General features: G+C 40.4%; 1 protein-coding gene across 17 annotated transcripts in view; it reads right to left on the bottom strand.

Annotated features, from left to right (window-relative positions):
- Nucleotides 1–19,939, bottom strand: part of LOC310822998 (neurexin-1a-like) — a gene marked incomplete at its 5' end in the record, with an annotated part of 300,716 nt that overhangs the window by 129,079 nt on the left and 151,698 nt on the right. For 14 of the 17 annotated variants that reach the window (XM_083695624.1, XM_083695636.1, XM_083695631.1 and 11 more), the window contains 2 exons: nt 13,165–13,284; nt 17,462–17,635. In XM_083695624.1, the coding sequence (XP_083551750.1) occupies nt 13,165–13,284; nt 17,462–17,635 (294 nt within the window). Of the gene's footprint in view, nt 1–13,164; nt 13,357–15,790; nt 15,818–17,461; nt 17,636–19,939 lie in introns of all 17 variants that reach the window. The other 3 variants (XM_083695623.1, XM_083695635.1, XM_083695622.1) reach the window with 2 other exon arrangements.

Here is a 19,939-nt window from a genome sequence, read left to right on the forward strand (position 1 = left end):
AAAGGGTCTGAATACTTATGTACATGAGGTATTTCTGTATTTCAATTTTAATAAATTTACTGACATTTAAAAAAACGTGTTTTCACTGTCATTCTGGGGTATTGTGTGAGGATTGATGGCAGATTATTTTAATTTAATCCATTTTAAAATGAGTCAATAACACAACAAAATGTGAAAAAAGTGAAGGGGTCTGAATACTTTCCAAAGGCACTGTATATATCATTTTCTTTCAACTACCCAGAAAATCTTCATCAACCCTGATACAAGCCTTCTGATACCTACTAAACCTTTTAAACGACTCAGCTTTGTTTAACTCCAAAAACTCCAAAAACAGTTAACCAACCAACTCTACCACTCTCTACCACTCAAATACCAACACTCTATCCACTCAACTGAAGCATCCTATCTATCTATCTATCTATCTATCTATCTATCTATCTATCTATCTATCTATCTATCTATCTATCTATCTATCTCTCTATGACTTCTAACACACTATATGTCTATCCGTCTACTGTATCTTTCTTTCCACTACAAAAATAAGATTTAGTAAGGCCACTAAGTTTCTTCTGAGACTTTTTCTAGTTTTGTCAGTGTTCTCCACGGCAGCTCGTTCATACAGTACAATGTCTGACTGCCATCTTTCTTTTCCTCTTACTGTCCTCTACTTGCTGTATGCAAACTGGACCGGCCCACAAGAATGAGAGTCTAGCCTTCTTATAGATGGAAGTGTGTTAATCATTCATATTAGTTCACTTTAAATTAATGTCTGACATTAAAGAGTTAAAAGTATAAAAAAAAAAAAAAAAAGTAAATTCAACAAAAATATTTGTTGAATTTTGTTTTCAACCATCTCGCTATCAAATAAAGTGCATCAGGAAACTAAATTAGGTTGCCTTTGGCAAAGTATTTCATAAATGCTTATGCCTTAACTCCATCTTGATATGGCCAAATGGAAATCTTAGCATATGAGGCTGGATTGTGTTAGAGAGTGGTGTTACTGTACCTTGTGTTGTAAAGAGAAAGATGGGGGTTAATTTAGTACATGTGCAGTAAAAAACACAGCGTAACATACAGTACATGTTTATCATACATGTAATGCTAAAACTGTAAATGCATCCTAAACATACTGTTTGGAGAACTACATTCATAACATATCTTATAATAAGGATACAAACACAGATTAACATACGCCTATACTGTAACACATACTGTAACTCATCTGCTGATGCATTTCCAATTTGAACACAGCCACACACACACACACAGCCACACACACACACAGCCACACAGCCACAAACACACACACACACACACACACACACACACACACACACACACACACACACAAAAACGCAGTTGGTTTCCAATACCAAGGTTGGAGCAGGCCCAAACTATACAACAGATAAACAGATGGGGTTTTTAAATGCACACTGATGTACTTGTGTAGCCAACAGACTCTTTTTATTCTTTCCACACTCACAAAATTCTGCTGGTGAGTTTTGACTCACTGGGAAACGGTTAAAGTGACAAACCTTTTTTCACAGCGTAAACAATGCAACAAAACAGCTATTCATTTCCATAAATCCATTTAACACACATTAAGATCAAAAGTATAGGAAATAACTTTCAAAAAACCTTGCGCGTGAGTGTGTGTGTGTGTGTGTGTGTGTGTGTGTGTGTGTGTGTGTGTGTATGTATATGTGTGTGTGTGTATGTGTGTGTGTGTGTGTGTGTGTGTGTGTGTGTGTGTGTGTGTGTGTGTGTGTGTGTGATGAGAATTGTGTCTGCGAATACATAAACCAAATCCTGACTGTCAGTGAGAGAGATAGGGATCACAGGTCGGCAGCTTTACGGAGGCTTTCTCTCTATCTCCTTCGACAGCTCGAGAGATGGAGGGGGCCAAAAGGGCTCTGTGTATGCCTGTCTACTCTGAAGTCAGCCCAAACAGATCGCCACTCCTTGTAGAGGGCTGCTTTACAAACAGGTCAAGGACATAGGCTTTACCTTCAGGAGTCGTCAGCTTCCTCGTTAACACACCAATCTCCCTCCCTCCAGCAAACTGGGCCAGTAAAGAGCTTCTGAGGAGATTTAGCTTTCTCTGAATGAGAAGGCATTTTAGAGCACACTTCTTTTAGTTCTCTTTCCAAGCAGTCCTGACCCCATTCTGTGGAATGGAATTCAAACCAGGAAAATAAAGCAGCTGCAAAAATAGACTATTGATGTAATCTAGAATCCTCAGAGAGAGACAGAGAAAGAGAGATAGAAAGAAAGAGAGACTACAGTTGTCACATTATAGAACAGCAACACATAAAATGATGCTGCAGTGTCCCAGTTATCAAAACAGCAACAGATACGTACTGTAACCATAGGAATATTCCAGTCGATAGTTTAAAATATTGTCTCACTTATGTCACACAGATGAGGAGCCTGAAGAAATAAGCCAGGTTTTTGGAGCAGTATTGTGACCAGTAGCGGCACCAGGATTGGAATATTGGGTGGGCCTGACAAATTCATTGGCGGGCCATGAATAGGCTAAACATGGTTTTGCTATGGTTGATATAATTTTGCTATAGGCCTACTACTAACATGGTAGACTATATCAAATATTTATCTAGGCTATAATTTTGCTTCCCCAGGTGATACACTGACACGCTGCTTATGCTATGAGGATTCTGATAGGGGTAAAAGTTTGAACTGGTCATCAGCAAGAAAAGACTCAAAGCTGTCATGAATCAACAATTACCCTGATTGACATTAATTGACTTAGTTATGAGGATGGCATCATATGAATCCAGCCCCTCAAGCATGTTCCCAGCCAAGTTACCTACAGTGTATTGGACATGTGTAGCCTATAATGTCCATACGGGCTCCCTCCCTTCTCCCCAAGCAGAGATACTCTTTTTCTCCACAGTCCTTGTGCAGCCTACAGCTGCAACCGCATGCCAACCTGTATGTATCTTTGTCACTTCGACGGAGGAAAAACAGGCGGACATTGCCACATTGCCACAGGAAAAACATGTGGTGGACATTGCCTGGTGTTCAAGTCTCCCCAAATTCTCCCATGTCACCCCCCTCCTTCGCACCCTTCACTGGTTCCCAGTAGCAGCTCACATCGCATTCAGGTCCCTGGTGCTCACCTACCGGGCGGCAAAGGGAACAGCCCCTCCCTACTTGCAAGCAATGGTCAGCCCCCAAACCCCTGCCCGATCACTCCGCTCTTCTTCCACCTCGGCTGGCCGCCTGGCACCGCCACCTCTATGTGGATGCAGTGGTTAGGCTATTCGGTCAGGCTACATCTTGACTGTCCCTCCTAAAGACCTCTTCATCCCCACTACCCCCCTGTACAGTTTCTCAACTGTAAATAAAACAATTATAATAATCATTTTTAAATTATTCTTCTAGCATTGTGACTGCTAATGGCCCCTGGTCCTAGCATAGATTTGTTTTTCTTATGGTGACTGATGTATAGATGATTCACTTACTTAGACAAATGTACTTGTTGTAAGTCGCTTTGGATAAAGGTGTCTGCTAAATGTCTCAAATGTAATGTAAAATGTAATTGCAATATTGTATCAACAAGCCGGTTCTGAGGACTTTGCAACATTGTACAGTAGCCTCTTAATAAAAGGGCTCACACAAGCTCCTTTTCTGTGCCAATTGACTGATCACTGATAAGCCTATTATTTTGTGAGCGCAGCGCAGCCACGTTTAAATGTGACACCTCTCAGGATGATTTGCTACAGTAGTTTAATCTGAAGGAGGATGTGATGTCTCCCAAGAGAAAATATTTAATTGAAAACATTCCTTGAGTTAACACTTATTGTATGTACTATGTATGTAGTTGAATTCAACACTATCCCTCCATTGAGGGTGATTCATATGAGGAGTTGGGAAATGTTTTCACTGTTCCGTCAACCCTTCATCGAGATGATGATGGATTCTAACACTTGCCTTGGAAATACTGACCTGACATCATCAGGAAATAACAGAAGATAGAAGGGCTCTGTGGTCACTTATCCACTATACAGTATGTGAAGATAAGAGACGCTGCCTTTAGAGAGCTACACTACAACCAGACCTATATATACTGTACACAGCAGACCTATATATACTGTACACAGCAGACCTTCTACAACCAGACCTATATATACTGTACACAGCAGACCTATATATACTGTACACAGCAGACCTTCTACAACCAGACCTATATATACTGTACACAGCAGACCTATATATACTGTACACAGCAGACCTTCCGGCTAACAAATCTCAATTTCTCATTCTCAAACATTCCCAGTTACAGTAATTCCCTGTAGGAAAAAGCAATGCTCTCACCATGAGGTCACTGCTCTAAACTAAAAGCCTCCACTGTTATTCAGCAACAGCAATCCCCCTACTGCTATTCTGACCAAAAAGACAATCTATCCTGCCTTCTCTTTTAAATAACCAGTGATTTAGATTCACACCACAGCCCTTTCTAATGTCATGTCCAATATCCATAGTGTTTATGAACAAGGGAGTGGTATTATTCATTGCATCCCAATGTCTTCCCAGCAGGGCTGTTTTAGCAGACAATCTGTCTTCAAGTCAACACTTTAATTAGTATTGTGTTTGGAACAACAACTTCTCCTTATTTCCATTTTACTTGCCCTCTCTGGGCCTCCAATTAAAAACCTCCTCACAAGATTAAGTTCTCACCAGCGCACCACAAGGAGAAGTGGATGCGGGAGGACTGGGTGGGATGTTGCAATAATCACACTGATGAATGAATGAATGAATGAATGAATGAATTAAATACTGGTATGATGCATGACACTGACAGTCTGGATATCAGCACATATGATAACTCTTCCTTTCTAACTACTTGTTGTTTTTGGTATTTGTGCTTATCTACAGTAATGGTGCATTGGCACAAATAATAGGACATAACGCACACACAGAGACATTCCTACCATTTGCATTATCAACAGGATACTCTAGAGCTCTGTCACAACATACAGTATGAGCAACAGCAGGTTGGGTATTTCTATCAAATCTATAAAACATGTGTTGGGTATTCATACAGTATATCAGTATGATTGCAGCACAATTGGAACTAAAGGCTGATAAATGTATAGTGCCTATAGAAAGTCATCATACTCCTTTGAAATAGTTACTATATTTGTCGTACAGCCTGAAATCAAAACCCATTAAAAAAAAACTTTTTCCAGCTTTATGTACACATTTAGCCATACAACATCAAACTAATGAAAAAAAAAAGGCGACAGTTCTGAAAATGTATAGAAAATGAAAAACAAGAATAACAGGGTTGGAAAAGTCATCAGTCCCCTGATTTAATACATTGTAGAGACACCTTTTGCTGCAATACAGCCATCAATCATGTCTCTACTAGCTTTGCACACCTAGATTGGAGAATATTTGCCCATTCTTCCGTGCAGAATTGTTCGAGTTCAGTCAAATTCCATGGTGAGCGGCGATGGACTGCTCTCTTCAAGTCCATCCAGAGATTTTCTATCGGATTTAAGTCAGGGCTCGTTGTCGTGTTGGAAGGTGAATGACCTGCCCATCTTCAGCTGTCTAGCAGAGGGACGCAGGTTGTCCTCAAGAATTTGGGTGTACTTGGCAGCATCCATTTTCCCTTCAATCCTGACCAATTGCCCAGTCCCCGCTGAAGAGAAATATCCCCACAACATAATGTTGCCACCACCATGCTTCACAGTAGGTATGGTGTGTTTTGGGTGGTGTGCTGTGTTTGGTTTTCGCCAAACATAGAGCTTGGAGTTCAGTCCAAAAAGTTCAATATTAGTCTCGTCTGACCATAAAACCTTTTTCCACATGGCAACAGAATCTTCCAGGTGTGTTTTTGCATAGCACAAACGAGACTGAGTGTGGCACTTTTTCAGAAAAGGCTTCTTTCTTGCTACCCTGCCATATAGGCCAGCTTTGTGTAAAGCTTGTGAGATTGTTGTCACATGCACAGACAGACCAGTCCCAGCCATAAAGACTTGTAAGTCCTTCAAAGTTGCCTTTGGCCTCTTGGTAGCTTCTCTGATCAATGTCCTCCTGGCTTGGTCATCCAGTTTGGACGGGCGGCCTGATCTAGGCAAGGTGTTGATGGTGCCATACGCCTTCCACTTCTTAATGATGCTCTGAACGGTACTGAATGGATGGATAGCTAAAGCCTTCGAAATCTTTTTGTAGCCTTCACCTAACTTGTGCCTTCCTACAACTTTATCCCGGAGGCCTTTTGAAAGTACTTTTCCAACCATGGTGAATTCTTTGCAGAACCACTACACTACCACTAATCAAAACTACTACAATTGATGTCAGGTGGGGGGCAATTAGCCTGGTGTTTGATCTGGAAGTTGATTGGTTGCACCTGAGCAAGTTTATAATGGTATACTCTAAGGGGCTGATCACTTAACCAAACCAGGTATTTCACTAATTAATTTTTAATAATTGTCCAGAATTTTTAAAATGTTTATTTTCACTTTGATGATGAGGGTTATAATGTGTACATACAGCTCAAAAAAGTTAGATTAGATTTTTTTTAATTTCCAGGGTGCAATGTGACAAAAGGTAAAGATTTCACAGGGTATGATGACTTTCTATAGGCACTGTATATTATTAGCAGTTTTCCTCAGCTTGTTTCCATCTTCACCACATGTCAAGACATTCACTTAACCTGTCTGTTTACAGCAGTATACTGTACCATAATGCCTTTGTGCTCAGTAAAGTGTAATACTAAGGAATCATGCAAATAAATGTGCTACAAAGCACATTGTCAAAGTACAGTAAGGCTGTAAGGGAATTATATGGCCAACATATATCATTCAAAAGGTAATGTTGTGAATAGGCAGAGTTGTTTATGAGGAAGTGGATGGTTCTCTCTTCATATAGAGTAAAGCCTACCCCTTACTATATTGTTCAGGCAAAGTTACATTGATATTACAGCATCGTCAAGAGGATTAAATCAGACCTGGTTTCCATGTCAACAGCCTTATGCCTCATGCTAGCACAGATACCCACTTTGAGCTTGTTACCTATATATATATATATATATATATATATATATATATATATATATATATATATATATATATATAGAGAGAGAGAGAGAGAGAGAGAGATAGATAGACAGACAGATTTTGAGCAGGACAGTGAGAATTCAAAAATCAACCCATGCCTATATAACCCATGCCTCCTGTCTCACTTAGTCTCCCAAGTAGAGTCTAAAGTGGGCATATAAAGGTCCAAAGTCACTTGCGCTGTATACCAGAGGATAAAACAGGAAGCAGTGACGGTGAGTCATACAGAGTGCTGTGTGCGAGTACATTATGTGTTCTATGTTTCTGTGCAGATGTGTGCATATGTACATCTACGGCCATGCATGAAATATGGCTTAATGCACAGAAATATGCTGTATAAAGTAGTCAATATTTGGAAGAAAGTGCATAGAACGTATATTTATGGAATCTGTTACAGTGTGTACAGTGTGTATGTGTGTGTGCATGTGCCTGCACTGCAATTTGAGGGGCATTGAAGTGAAGATACAGAAGCACTTAAGACTGCTCCTCTCATATCTTTAGGCATAATGGATGTTCAAAGCTAGGCCAAGCGTTCAATACACACTGAGGCCCAAATATTTCTCAAACCAATAGATTTGTTTCGCTGAGCTGCATTTAAAGAAGACAGCCATATCTAGCACAGAGAGGTCATTACTTCCATTTGAGAGGAGACTGTTTACTGCATCTCCACATCTCCCCTTGGCCTCACGAGTGGGTGTCCCCTCTTATCGATTGAGGCCAAACTAAGAGGCTAAAATGAATCATTGCATGTCTCCTCAGAGGTTTGTTTGTGTGTGCTTGTGTGTGTGCTAGGGTAGAGGAGGGTGACAATTTCATGAACTTGAAAATGTGCCATGCATGTTTCACATCATGTACATGTATTTGTAGAGCCCATATACAGTAGATGTATATAAGGTCATATACAGTAGATGTGTAATAAGGTCATATATAGTAGATGTGTAATAAGGTCATATACAGTAGATGTATATAAGGTCATATACAGTAGATGTGTAATAAGGTCATATATAGTAGATGTGTAATAAGGTAATATACAGTAGATGTATATAAGGTCATATACAGTAGATGTATATAAGGTCATATACAGTAGATGTATATAAGGTCATGTACAGTAGATGTATATAAGGTCATATACAGTAGATGTGTAATAAGGTAATATACAGTAGATGTATATAAGGTCATATACAGTAGATGTATATAAGGTCATATACAGTAGATGTATATAAGGTCATATACAGTAGATGTATATAAGGTCATGTACAGTAGATGTAATAAGGTCATATACAGTAGATGTATATAAGGTCATGTACAGTAGATGTATATAAGGTCATATACAGTAGATGTAATAAGGTCATATACAGTAGATGTATATAAGTGCTAAGAGGTTGAATTGAGCCAAGAGACTAACTGGCTTAGAGTCCATGAGTGGAACTGGCAACTGCCAGTGTGTCTGTTCCAATTTAACCTACTGACGATTTGACAGGCATGTAAGTCAGTATGAGAAGTAACTGAAGCCTGCTTCACATGTAATCTCACAAAGATACTCCTGCCCTGACCACATTACATTAACTTGACCCCACTTTACTTGGTTGTTGTACAGGTAGCATGTTATGATAAATAACTAGAAGATGCAATATAATGGATATCATTTGACTGAAAAGGCATACACTTTAGCTGAATATTACAATATATCTCATACATAACATATTATAATGTCACTGGCTATTCTTTTCCTGTACTGTAAAGCACATCTAAATTAAATGAGGCTCAAGCCAACATTAGACCTCAAGGTACAGATCTGGCCAGAGGGACAATCATCGACAAAAAAAGAAGGACTGAGTGCAGACTTAGTGATAGATCTGAAATGGAGCGAAAGGGGCACCTCTTTGCCCCCTGGGCAGAGAAGAGAGAGTTCAGACCCACGCACAATCACTACTGTTGACACAATATTGACATGGCATTAATGGCTCTGGCTCTGAGACTGGGACGAGGGGTAGCCAGGCGAGGGGAAGATTGCGTGAAGGCCAGTAATACCCACTGCTCTAGTCCCTCCACGACCCACTTTAGCTGAATGGGAAACACCATCCTATTTGTCTATGTGCATTACCCTCAGACACTTGACCACTCCAACCAAACTCAGAAGGACTAGACTGGAGCTAAAACCCCAGACAGAAACACACAAACAGTACATAAACACCCCTGAAATAAGTATCAAGATCAAATCCATCTGCACCCTCAAGGGAAATATTTTACTTTCTACTCTGTCCAGTCCTTGTGAGTCGAGGTAAACTTTTTCTTTATGCTGGCATTGCTGGTCTTTCTTCCTAACCTTCCAGCCATAGACTTATTTGTTAGCTAACCTTCATTAAAGCCTTTCTCATCGAACTTTTTGCCCACGCACGCCGCACGCACGCACCCACGCACGCACGCACGCACCCACGCACGCACGCACGCACGCACGCACTCACAGACTAAGCAATCATGCACAAACAGACACACACACACACACACACAAAGTCATTGAGAAACTCAGCTTAGAACTTAGTTGATTGTAAGTCTGTGTCAACGGAGATACTGTTTAGGTCTGTAATTTATCAGCTAGATCAGGCTTATGTAGCTGAATACAAGGTGTGATAAGAAAATGAACACCAGAGAAAGCCATTTTCTCCAAAATGATAGCAAGAAGGTTCCATGCAAATGAGACCTTTCTCTGTGAGGCAGTAGGTCATTTCCTTCAACCTCCCACCATTGCACAACATCAAAAAGGATTATCACTTTCATTCACTTTCTTTTTCAAATCTACTCTGCAGGTATGGGAACATGTGATGGTGAAAGACAAAGAAGGATAGAGAAATAAGAAGTGGGGCCACAGGTCCACTGGCTATTTGCTGCCTCGCTCTTTGTCAGTCTTCACTTCTGTCTCAGTGTCAGAACCTATGAAAGCCATTTGTGGCAAGCTGTGGTTTGACTTCCACTCTGGTGATTTAAATGATGGGTCTGGAGTGTGCCAGCTTACAGACCAATCACCTGTTTTTTGTTTGTTAAACTACTGTATAGAACCAGGTGAGTTTGATTACAACTTATAGAATAAGCCTGCTATTGGAAACCTAGACCGTGAAATCAATACATTTTTCGCTCAGCATGAGACCCAAACAATGTTTCACAACATGAAAGGTACAGGGCAAGGTAGTTTTCGTGCTTGACACATAGTACTGTCGTACAATTTAGCTTTCCTACAATACAACCAATCAACAATAGACAGACTTAACAGCTTCAAGATGGATGGAAATGGGGGACAGTAGAGACTTTGGTATCGGCTCCCTTTCCCCCAAAACAGTCAAAAGACTAGGTCAAGCTCACAGGGGTCTGCACAGTCCTCTGGGCATCACTATTGATTCAAGCTGCTCTGGTTAAGAGAAAATATGATCACTCTGAACAGGGTTGAATTCCCCTATCAGAGAGAGATGAGATGATGCCGTCACATATTACATTAGCTCGCCTATTCTTTCTGATTGACAGCTGTACAATGCACCACGGCTGGGATTGAGATGGGGCCAGGGGCTGTGAAATGGAGTTTCTCTCCATTCGAGAAGGCAGGGCGCTCATGACTACCCACCAGAGAGATCTCAGAAATAGCTCTGGGTGCCACATGTGATTTGCTTCCTCTGAGACTTATTGCTTATGCATCTGGTAAAATTGTGATATCCCCCTCTGAGATGTCTCTCTCTCTCTCTCTCTCTCTCTCTCTCTCTCTCTCTCTCTCTCTCTCTGTCTGTCTGTCTGTCTGTCTGTCTGTCTGTCTGTCTGTCTCTCTGTCTCTCTCTCTCTCTCTCTCTCTCTCTCTCTCTCTCTCTCTGTCTGTCTGTCTGTCTGTCTCTCTCTCTCTTTCTCTCTCTCTCCTTTCTCTCCTATTCCTGACTATTTTTTTTGAAGGAAATGCTCTCTAGTGGCATCGTTTCAATACATGTAACTCACTCAAATACTGCAGTGAACTGGATTTTGGAGAGGGTTACTTCTCCCCTTCCTTGTTCCTGCTGCACTGATCAGGCCTGCTGTGCTAGTGTGTTGGTGGAGATGGTGAGACAGGGAATAGGCTCAGCAGGTAGAAGCCTTTAGCTCAGGCATAATGCATGTCCTGTGGTCATCGTAATGGCAGGTTTATTCAGCAGATACACTTGTGAGCAGGTCCATTCCCAGTGCTGTAAATGAGCTCTCTGGGCCTGGCCAGGATGAATATGTATGACAAGACAGAAACAGGAGGGCAATGCATTGCCTCTCTCTGAAATGCACCATGCAGGGTTCACTTGGAGTTCGCCATCATAGATATCCCTCAACAACCGCCTCACAACCCTGCCCATCCCCGAGACAGGTCTGGAAGAGGATGAGATGCATGATAAAGGAGAGAGTGACGAGGAGAGAGTGAGACTGTTAGCAACTGGTTTGGTGTGAATTGCTGGGTTTTCACTCAAGTTCACATCTCTTTAGACATGAGAGTCGTTCTTGTGTTATCGCAGTCAGCGGAAAAGCCGGGCGTGTGGCTTCACTGAAATCTATTAACACTCTCTCCTGATAAAAAAAAAGAATGTGCCTTATCGGGCTGGCAGATGCGTGGCTTAGAATACATTAACATTTATGGTGCGCCCTGCCTTATTTTTGTGTCATCTCGGCAGAGTGTCAACTCCAGCGGTTTTTTTGCTTGCCCATTCGCCCCTTACAGAGGAAAATAATGACCAAACACATTCCCTCCAATTTTGCATGTGAAAGTAGGCTGCTTTGTTGAAATATTACAAGCATTCCCCAGTCTTACAGGCCTTTCTTTAAGGATAATCATTAATGGAAAAAAATCCCTCAATCCTCCCCCCTCTCTTACTGTGTTTAAGAGGTATTAATATTGCACAATTTTTAAGTTGCCAAAGCCCACCTCCTCCTACTGTACTGATATATTACTTCATGTTCCAAAGTATGTAAAAAAATAAAACAGTCCCACCATTCACCACGGTTATCAATAGCTCTCTTGAGCCCCCTAGTGACACAGTCATACCCAAACACAAAAAATGGTTCAATAGCTAAGTCATATGGCAATTGCCTATGGAAATCTGTAGTCTGAGACAATCTCTCTACATCAACAATCATTCATAGAGAAACATGCCTCAGACCGTACCTCATAAGGGTTGTTGTTTGTATGGTCAAAATATAAATGTGCTGGTTGCTGACTGCTGTTAGTTAAAGCACTGTTCAGGAAGGATAATGCCATTTACAGTGGCTTTTACAGTGTCATTGCCCACATTCATTACTCCTGATATGCTGTCAAGACAGCATGCAGAACAAGAACAGAAGTGTCCAAGGACACAAATACTTATAAGATAAGATAGTACAGGAAAATAACAGTGCAATGTTCCAAATTGACTTGTTGCTGACACTAACACTTACCTTTATTCTTCTGGCATAAAGGCCTCTCAGGATAAAGTATGACACTTAATGTACAGTTATCCCAAGCTTTAACAAAGCACACTTCAATTGTTTAGGTGTGGGTGCAGCACTAAGATAGTAAGGACACATGCATTATTTTGCATGTACTGTGTAGTATGAGTCAAACAATATGTTCAACAGTGTATGCTACTGTATGCATCATATGTTCAAAAATATACCAATATGTGCAGTTGTGTATTAAAGCATGTAATAAAGCCACAATTTGTAATTAGTGAATCTGTTTTTGGATATACAAATGTATATTATATAAATTAATTCATTATTGAAGAATATGACTTATAGGTGCCTCATAACCTTAATACTGGGTTAGTAACTGTCTTACCCCATCATAACCCAGAATAAAAGGCTGTTTTACTCCAAAGTTTATAAGCAACAGGAATGTAAACACACACAATACTGTATACCTTAGAATCAAAATATATTGCATCCAGAGTTCAGTCTACACATTTGAGAGTGGTAACAGTTCCCCAACCCCATCCCTAGACTTAATGAGGCAGGGCTGATGTTTCGTTGTTACAGATTTGGCATTATGTGCTGAAATTAAATTGTACCCACATGTAGAATGTGAAATGGGGATGTGTCTTACCGTCGTTGCAGAGTGGCCCTCCGAAAGACGTCATGCTACAGTCACAGCTGAAGCCCTCCCACTGCTGTAGGCACACACCCTGGTTGGCACACGAGTCCTCCTGGCAAGTGGTACTGGGGCCTGGGCAAACACAGAGGGAGGAAGGGAGGGAGGGAGGGAGGGAGGGGGTTGAGTAACAGATGATATGGTGTGCTGTAATACTCTCTCTGAAATCTCTCTACTCTCTACCACACTACTGTACACTTAGCCAATATATAAAGAGAGGAGGAATAGCTACAAACATTCTGAATTTAGCTGCATAGTAATTATGACATATTATCAAATGACAAACTCAAATGGAAGGGTTTGCTGAAATTAAAAACAGAAAAAAACAGAATCATCTCCTCAAGAGTGAGAGATGTCTCTTGGTGAATTACAGCACAGAGGTGTTTGACTAGAGGTCTTTGAATTACAGCACAGAGGAACTGGAACTGCAACACTTTACAGTAGTACAGTAATTGAACATTAATAATAATAATAATAATAATAATAATAATAATAATAATAATAATAATAATAATCATAGTAATTGAACATGAATAAGAATAAGCAAAACATTCAATATCTGTAATCCACTTACTTGAACCTCAAATTACATTACTCTCTCTCTATCTCTCTCTCTCTCTCTCTTTCGCACGCACGCACGCACGCAAGCAAGCACACACGCACGCACAAACACACACCACCACACAGAAGTATAACTCAATTGGACATTCATGCAAAACCGCACAAACAAAACACACAATTTCGGTTAAAACTTTGTTTAAACAATATTTATGTTGTTTTTTATAATGTTCATCAATAATTAAGGTGATTTAGTATCTACAGCAGTACACTTATTTTCTCATTTCATATTTAATATTCTTATAGCCTCACCATTTTTGGGTGAAAAAAACACAGAAACACATTATTTCTTACAGTCAAAAAGACAGAGCTCCCATAGTCATTGTCAAACTGAGAAAACATGCACACAGTACATCTACTGTTCTCAGGGAAAAAAGTGTCAACCCACTCAGACAAAGAAAAAAACAAAAACAGAAGTAAATCTATCAGGGACCTCAATCACTTGGATGTAGCGCGAGTGAGTAGATGCACAGTCTCAGTTGGTGCATTGGTTTGCTTGGCCAAGAAAGAAAGAAAAAAAAAAAAAGAAAAAAAGAGGAAGAGAGTACCACAGGGTAGAGAATTTTGTAATAGTATATGGCTCTTGTAGTGTATGAAAAGAAAAGCAAAGTGGTATGTTATAGGGGAAAAAAGTGGAGCATTTATTCTTCTTCAGGTATTGGCATTCCCAAACAATTGTTGCAGATCACACCTGTCAACCAATCAGTCAGTCAGTTGGTACTACTGTATGTGTCCATCTGTCTGTCTGTCTGTCTGTCTGTCTGTCTGTCTGTCTGTCTGTCTGTCTGTCTGTCTGCCTGCCTGCCTGCCTGCCTACCTGCCTGCCTGCCTGCCTGCCTGCCTGCTTGCCTGCCTGCCTGCCTGCCTGCCTGCCTGCCTGCCTGTCTGGCTGGCTGTCTGGCTGGCTGGCTGGCTGGCTGTTTGTCTGTCTGCCTGCTAGCCTGTCTACCAGTCAGCCCCTCAGTTGGCTCAGTGTTAATGAGAGAATGCCAGTGGAATGACAAAGGGTTAGTATGGAAGTTAATCAGATTTATGAAGCAAGGTTTGATTATTATTCATTCAGATTATTATTCAAATTATAGTTATCTAATATTGAATATTGTTGAAATCCTGTTATAATCATACGGATTACTGATTTTAAATGGTTAATGGTTAATTGAAAAGTCATTATTTGATCATTATTTGTCATACAATATATGTCAATACTACTGCATCTTAATCATATACAATATAATCGTGGGTAAGTACTGTAGGCTATTATCCATAACATGACCACGTTTATTATTATTATTATTATTATTATTATTATTATTATTATTATTATTATTATTATTGTTGTTGTAGTTGTAGTTGTTCTTATTGCGTCATTGTGGAATATATATATATATATATATATATATATATATATATATATATATATATATATATATATATATATATATATATATATGATATTGATAATAATCTAAATTTATCACAACAATAAAATGTTCAATGTAAACACACTTACAGTAACAAGGAAAACAGAATTACGATATGAGGTTAAAGCCCCATCTATTTTGATTCAAATTTAAGATAAATTTGGTGTAATAACATGCATGCAGTGGGTAACATGTATCTTTGGCTATGAGGACTATGAGCCATGCAAATAATAATGGTACACCGTATTTGACAAAAAAACATCAGTTCAGTAAAAATGAAAAAGTAAAAGTGAGAACAACATAATGTGACTGCAAGATGAAACAAGAGCCCCATAGGCTGTGATACAAGATGGTTCAGTGAGCCTTGTATTCCTATGGGGCTGAAGCCCATTCCATATGACAGGTGAGTGGCACACTGAGTTGTAATTTTGTTTGAGGGTGTGTGACAGAAGTAGAGGTAGTGGTTGTGGAGGAATGGGGAGGGGGTTGCAAATGCAGAGGGAGGGTATCAGACTCTGTATCAAACAAACAAAGCTATCTACCTTGCAAGTCAGCTTTCATCAATGCAACTTTTGTCAGCGAAACAATAAGAAAGGAAAAGGCAAAATATACCAGATGTTAGTAAAGCACTGAAATGTCAGAGACTTTATTAAAAGTAACACAGATAGAGGCAGGAGAGACGGAGAGACAGAGTGAGGAATGATACAGGTACTGTATATCCTACAGGAAATAGCAGAGGAGAGAGAGAGAGAGAGAGAGAGAGAGAGAGAGAGAGAGAGAGAGAGAGAGAGAGTGTGCAAATGGGCAACGCACTTCAGCTGAAGTTGAACAAGAGGCTGGAGTCGATGTCGATGTGGATCAGAGGTATAAAAGGAAGATGTATAAAACCTGGGAATGTGTGGTTGTAATAAGTGGAGGATTTTTGTTAGAGATTCAAAATTACTTTTAGCAATGCAATAAGTATGTGACATTTACACAATTACAAATAGTTCCCTCCACCCGTGAAAACAATCCCTTGTTTTTGACGTTTCCTTTGAAGCTTGAATTTGGTTATTCCTATCAAAACAGTACAAGAGACGAGAAGAGATAGGTGGAAATTAGAAATAATAATTATTTTGAAACATGGAAAAGTGATATCATGTTTTATAAAGTATATACAAGGGAGGGAGAGTGGAGAGAGTGGATTACATTGTGAAATGTGAAATTAAACTAAGTGAATGACGTTGACATATCAAATATTGACGTTGGATGGGGTGCGAACATAACACTACCAAAATGATATTCATGCATGCAACAAAAACCTCATCCATAATTCAAGAGGATTGCTTCTGGCAAACACTCAGATCCACTAAACATGCATAGAGCGGAGCAAAATGTGCATAAAATGAGAAATAACACTAACAATACAAATATGCCAGCGAGAATAATCTGATTATGGCCAAATGAAACAGAAATGATGAGGGGAGAGGACAGAGAGCTTTTGATGTATTCCAACAGAATACTAACAGGCTTTAACAGGCTTTATAGATCTTAAAGGATGTGTGTGTATGTGTGTGTGTGTGTGTGTGTGTGTGTGTATGTGTGTGTGTGTGTGTGTGTGTGTGCGTGCGTGCGTGCGTGCGTGCGTGCGTGCGTGCGTGCGTGCGTGCGTGCGTGCGGCGTGCGTGGGCAAAAGATTTTCACATCGATGAGAAAGGCTTTAATGAAGGTCAGCTAATAAATAAGTCTATGGCTGGAAGGTTAGGAAGAAAGACCAGCAATGCCAGCATAAAGAAAAAGTTTACCTCGACTCACAAGGACTGGACAGAGTAGAAAGTAAAATATTTCCCTTGAGGGTGCAGACGGATTTGATCTTGATACTTATTTCAGGGGTGAGTTGTAACAGCAACACAATAAAGGTGACAGACGTTCTATACTGTAGGCCTACAGATGACCTTAAGTGTATAGAATACCTTAATCTGCTTTTGCTGTAAGGAAGGCTTATGGAGGAGAGATCACTGCAAATCACATTTTAAATAGCCCCCATGTTTCTTCTTCTACGTGTTTTGAGATTTTGAAAGAAAGGTTCTGTGTGGTCAAGTGCACACAAAAAAATATGGTTGTCATTTTACGAATGAAGAGAGAGAAGAAAAGTCAGACTGACAGAGAGAAGCTGAGCTCTAAGTGATTTTGAGGGCTCAGGTTGCCCCCTGGTGGGCGGGTTGCGTCCTCACCTTCACAGCCCCTCTCAATCTGCCCCACGCATGCCAGGGCGTCTGACAGCAGGTCTGGGAGGCGTCCGTTCAGGTCCACCGATGCCAGGCAACCTTGGAAACCCTCCTTGGCGTGTACCAGTTTGGGCAGCTCCTTGAACGTCTCCTTGGCAACCCCACCGATAAACAGATCACCTATGAGAAAGAAGGTCAGACAGAGGGGCAGGGGGTCATATCTATGATTGTGCATAAGATTGTAACCACTGTGTCTATAAAGGTGCAAAGATTCTGCTTTGCTGCATGAGAAAGGGAGAGAACAGAAAATGGTGGCTGCACTATTGAAGAGATGTATAGCACCACTGACCCCTGGTGGAGAATGATCAGTACTTAGATAAATGGGATACTTTCATCATTCACGAGAAAATGGTTCTTGTGATGAGAGTAATTCTACTAATAGGACCTTTAAAGGGTTAGTTTAGGATTTTGGATGATATACCTAATTTTCCACTTACTTAGAGTGTCAAACGACACAGACTGGATCTCCAGAGTATTAATAAACAAGTGTACAGGGTTGATCTGTAAGTTTAAATAGACATCTATCTGACAGCAGTCACAGAGAACCATAACAACCCTACCAAGTTCTTGAAATTAATTAAATCAGTGTCAGTTTCTAAAGTATCCTCTGGCCTTCTTGACCATATAGTGATGGATTGTAATGAAGTGAAGGACAAAGCTGATATTGTGGGGGTCTTTAACAAGCACTTCATATATGCTGGTTCTGTTTTTGATAATGGTGGGGCACATGCCTCCAGTGTAAGCTCTGTTAGTTAGTATCAGTAATTTTAATTACTTATACTAATTATATATCCACAATTTGGAAATCAGCATATGTCCTCCCACTACTAAAGGCTGGAGATGTAAATAACTATCGCCCTGTTTCCAAATTTCCACATTATCCTGACCAGAGTTTTGAATCCCTAGTGAACTCCCAGCTAAAGAAATTCGTACTTGAAAACAACATCCTTTTCCAGACCGGGTCCAACTCTTTTTTTGGGCGTAACAACTGGTGGGTTTTTTTGGGTGCGTTGTGTTTCCACCACCCATGGTGATTCTGAGGACTTTGGGAGAGCAGGAAGGAGCAATCTATCGACATCATCAGAAATGTGTTTCCTGGCAATTTCCACCCTCAAACCAGCATGACTACTCATTACTGAAACAAGAGTTTTAAACATTTTCTCCAGTGAATTTCTTAGTAACATGACTTTGAGTTGTCATACTTGTATAACATAACAAGTAGCAGTCCCATAGACTAGCCTAGCCAAGCGCAAACAATGGGAGGGTGCAGTACACATCGCACACCTACCCTGCAAGTCCCAAACAATTCTCAAATATCTTCCCAAGGTCCCTGGTCAGGCCAAAGCCCTTCTGAGTAAACTCCCCCTATACCTCTGTAGCCTTCTCTCCTTCACCACAAGCAGTTACCAGATGCAGTCTACTAGGTGGTTGCTACTTAAAGTCTGTGTACCATTTCTGAGTAAGGCAAGACTGCTTTCTCATATTGCACATGAGGGGCATGGAATATTCTGCAAGGTATGCTTCATCTAGATGTACACCTAAATGAGTTTAACACTCTGGTGTCCACTATAACAAGCATAAAAGTCTGGTTTGGAATGCAGTCTTTGCCTTATGTCCGATATACAGTGTCCTGTGTAAGTAATGGGACAGTGAAGATGTTTGTCTTCTTTCAGCTCTACACTCCAAAGGCTTGGATTTGAAAACAAACAATTACTATGAGTAGAGATTATTTTTATTTAAGGGTATTTGTGTATTGGTTTCACCATTCTGATATTACACCACTTTTTTAGTCCCCCTTTTTCAGGGCACACAAAAGTAATGGGACAGATTAATCAAATGTCCAAAATAAGCACTCATGTTTAGTATTTGGTCGACAATCCTTTGCATGCAATAACTGCCTGAAGTCTGCAACCCATTGGCCCCACCTGACACAGCAGTTACAATCATTGTAACTAGCATCAGCAGTTATAATCATCAATTAAGACAAGTTAGTAAGTTCTAGTGGCAGCTATACATGCCCAAACCTAAAACCCCCTGCACCATGTTTCACAGTTGAGGTTTTTTCTCCAAACTTTCCTCTGGAAATCACTCAGGTACATGATAATGCTCATCTTATCTCTCCACAAGACCTTTATCCAGACCTCTGCCTCTTTGAGGATAACTAGTGTTCACCTTACAGTGAAGTGTCTGTTGGCTGATGACGTATTCTGTGGATGGTAGTCTCTGACACATTGATGCCTACCTCCCAGAGATTGTTCCTGATCTGTAGGACAGTTGTTTTGTGGGTTTTCTTAATTATGGTGAGCATTCTTCGGTCATCTACTAAGGATGTCTTCCTTTGCCTCCAGTACCAGCCCGTTTGCGATTGCTGACCTCACCAGTGCCATTTTTCTATTTAATGATGTTCCAATCTGTTGATTTTGG

This window comes from Argentina silus, assembly GCF_951799395.1.
Source record: "Argentina silus genome assembly, chromosome: X".
Taxonomy (NCBI): domain Eukaryota; kingdom Metazoa; phylum Chordata; class Actinopteri; order Argentiniformes; family Argentinidae; genus Argentina; species Argentina silus.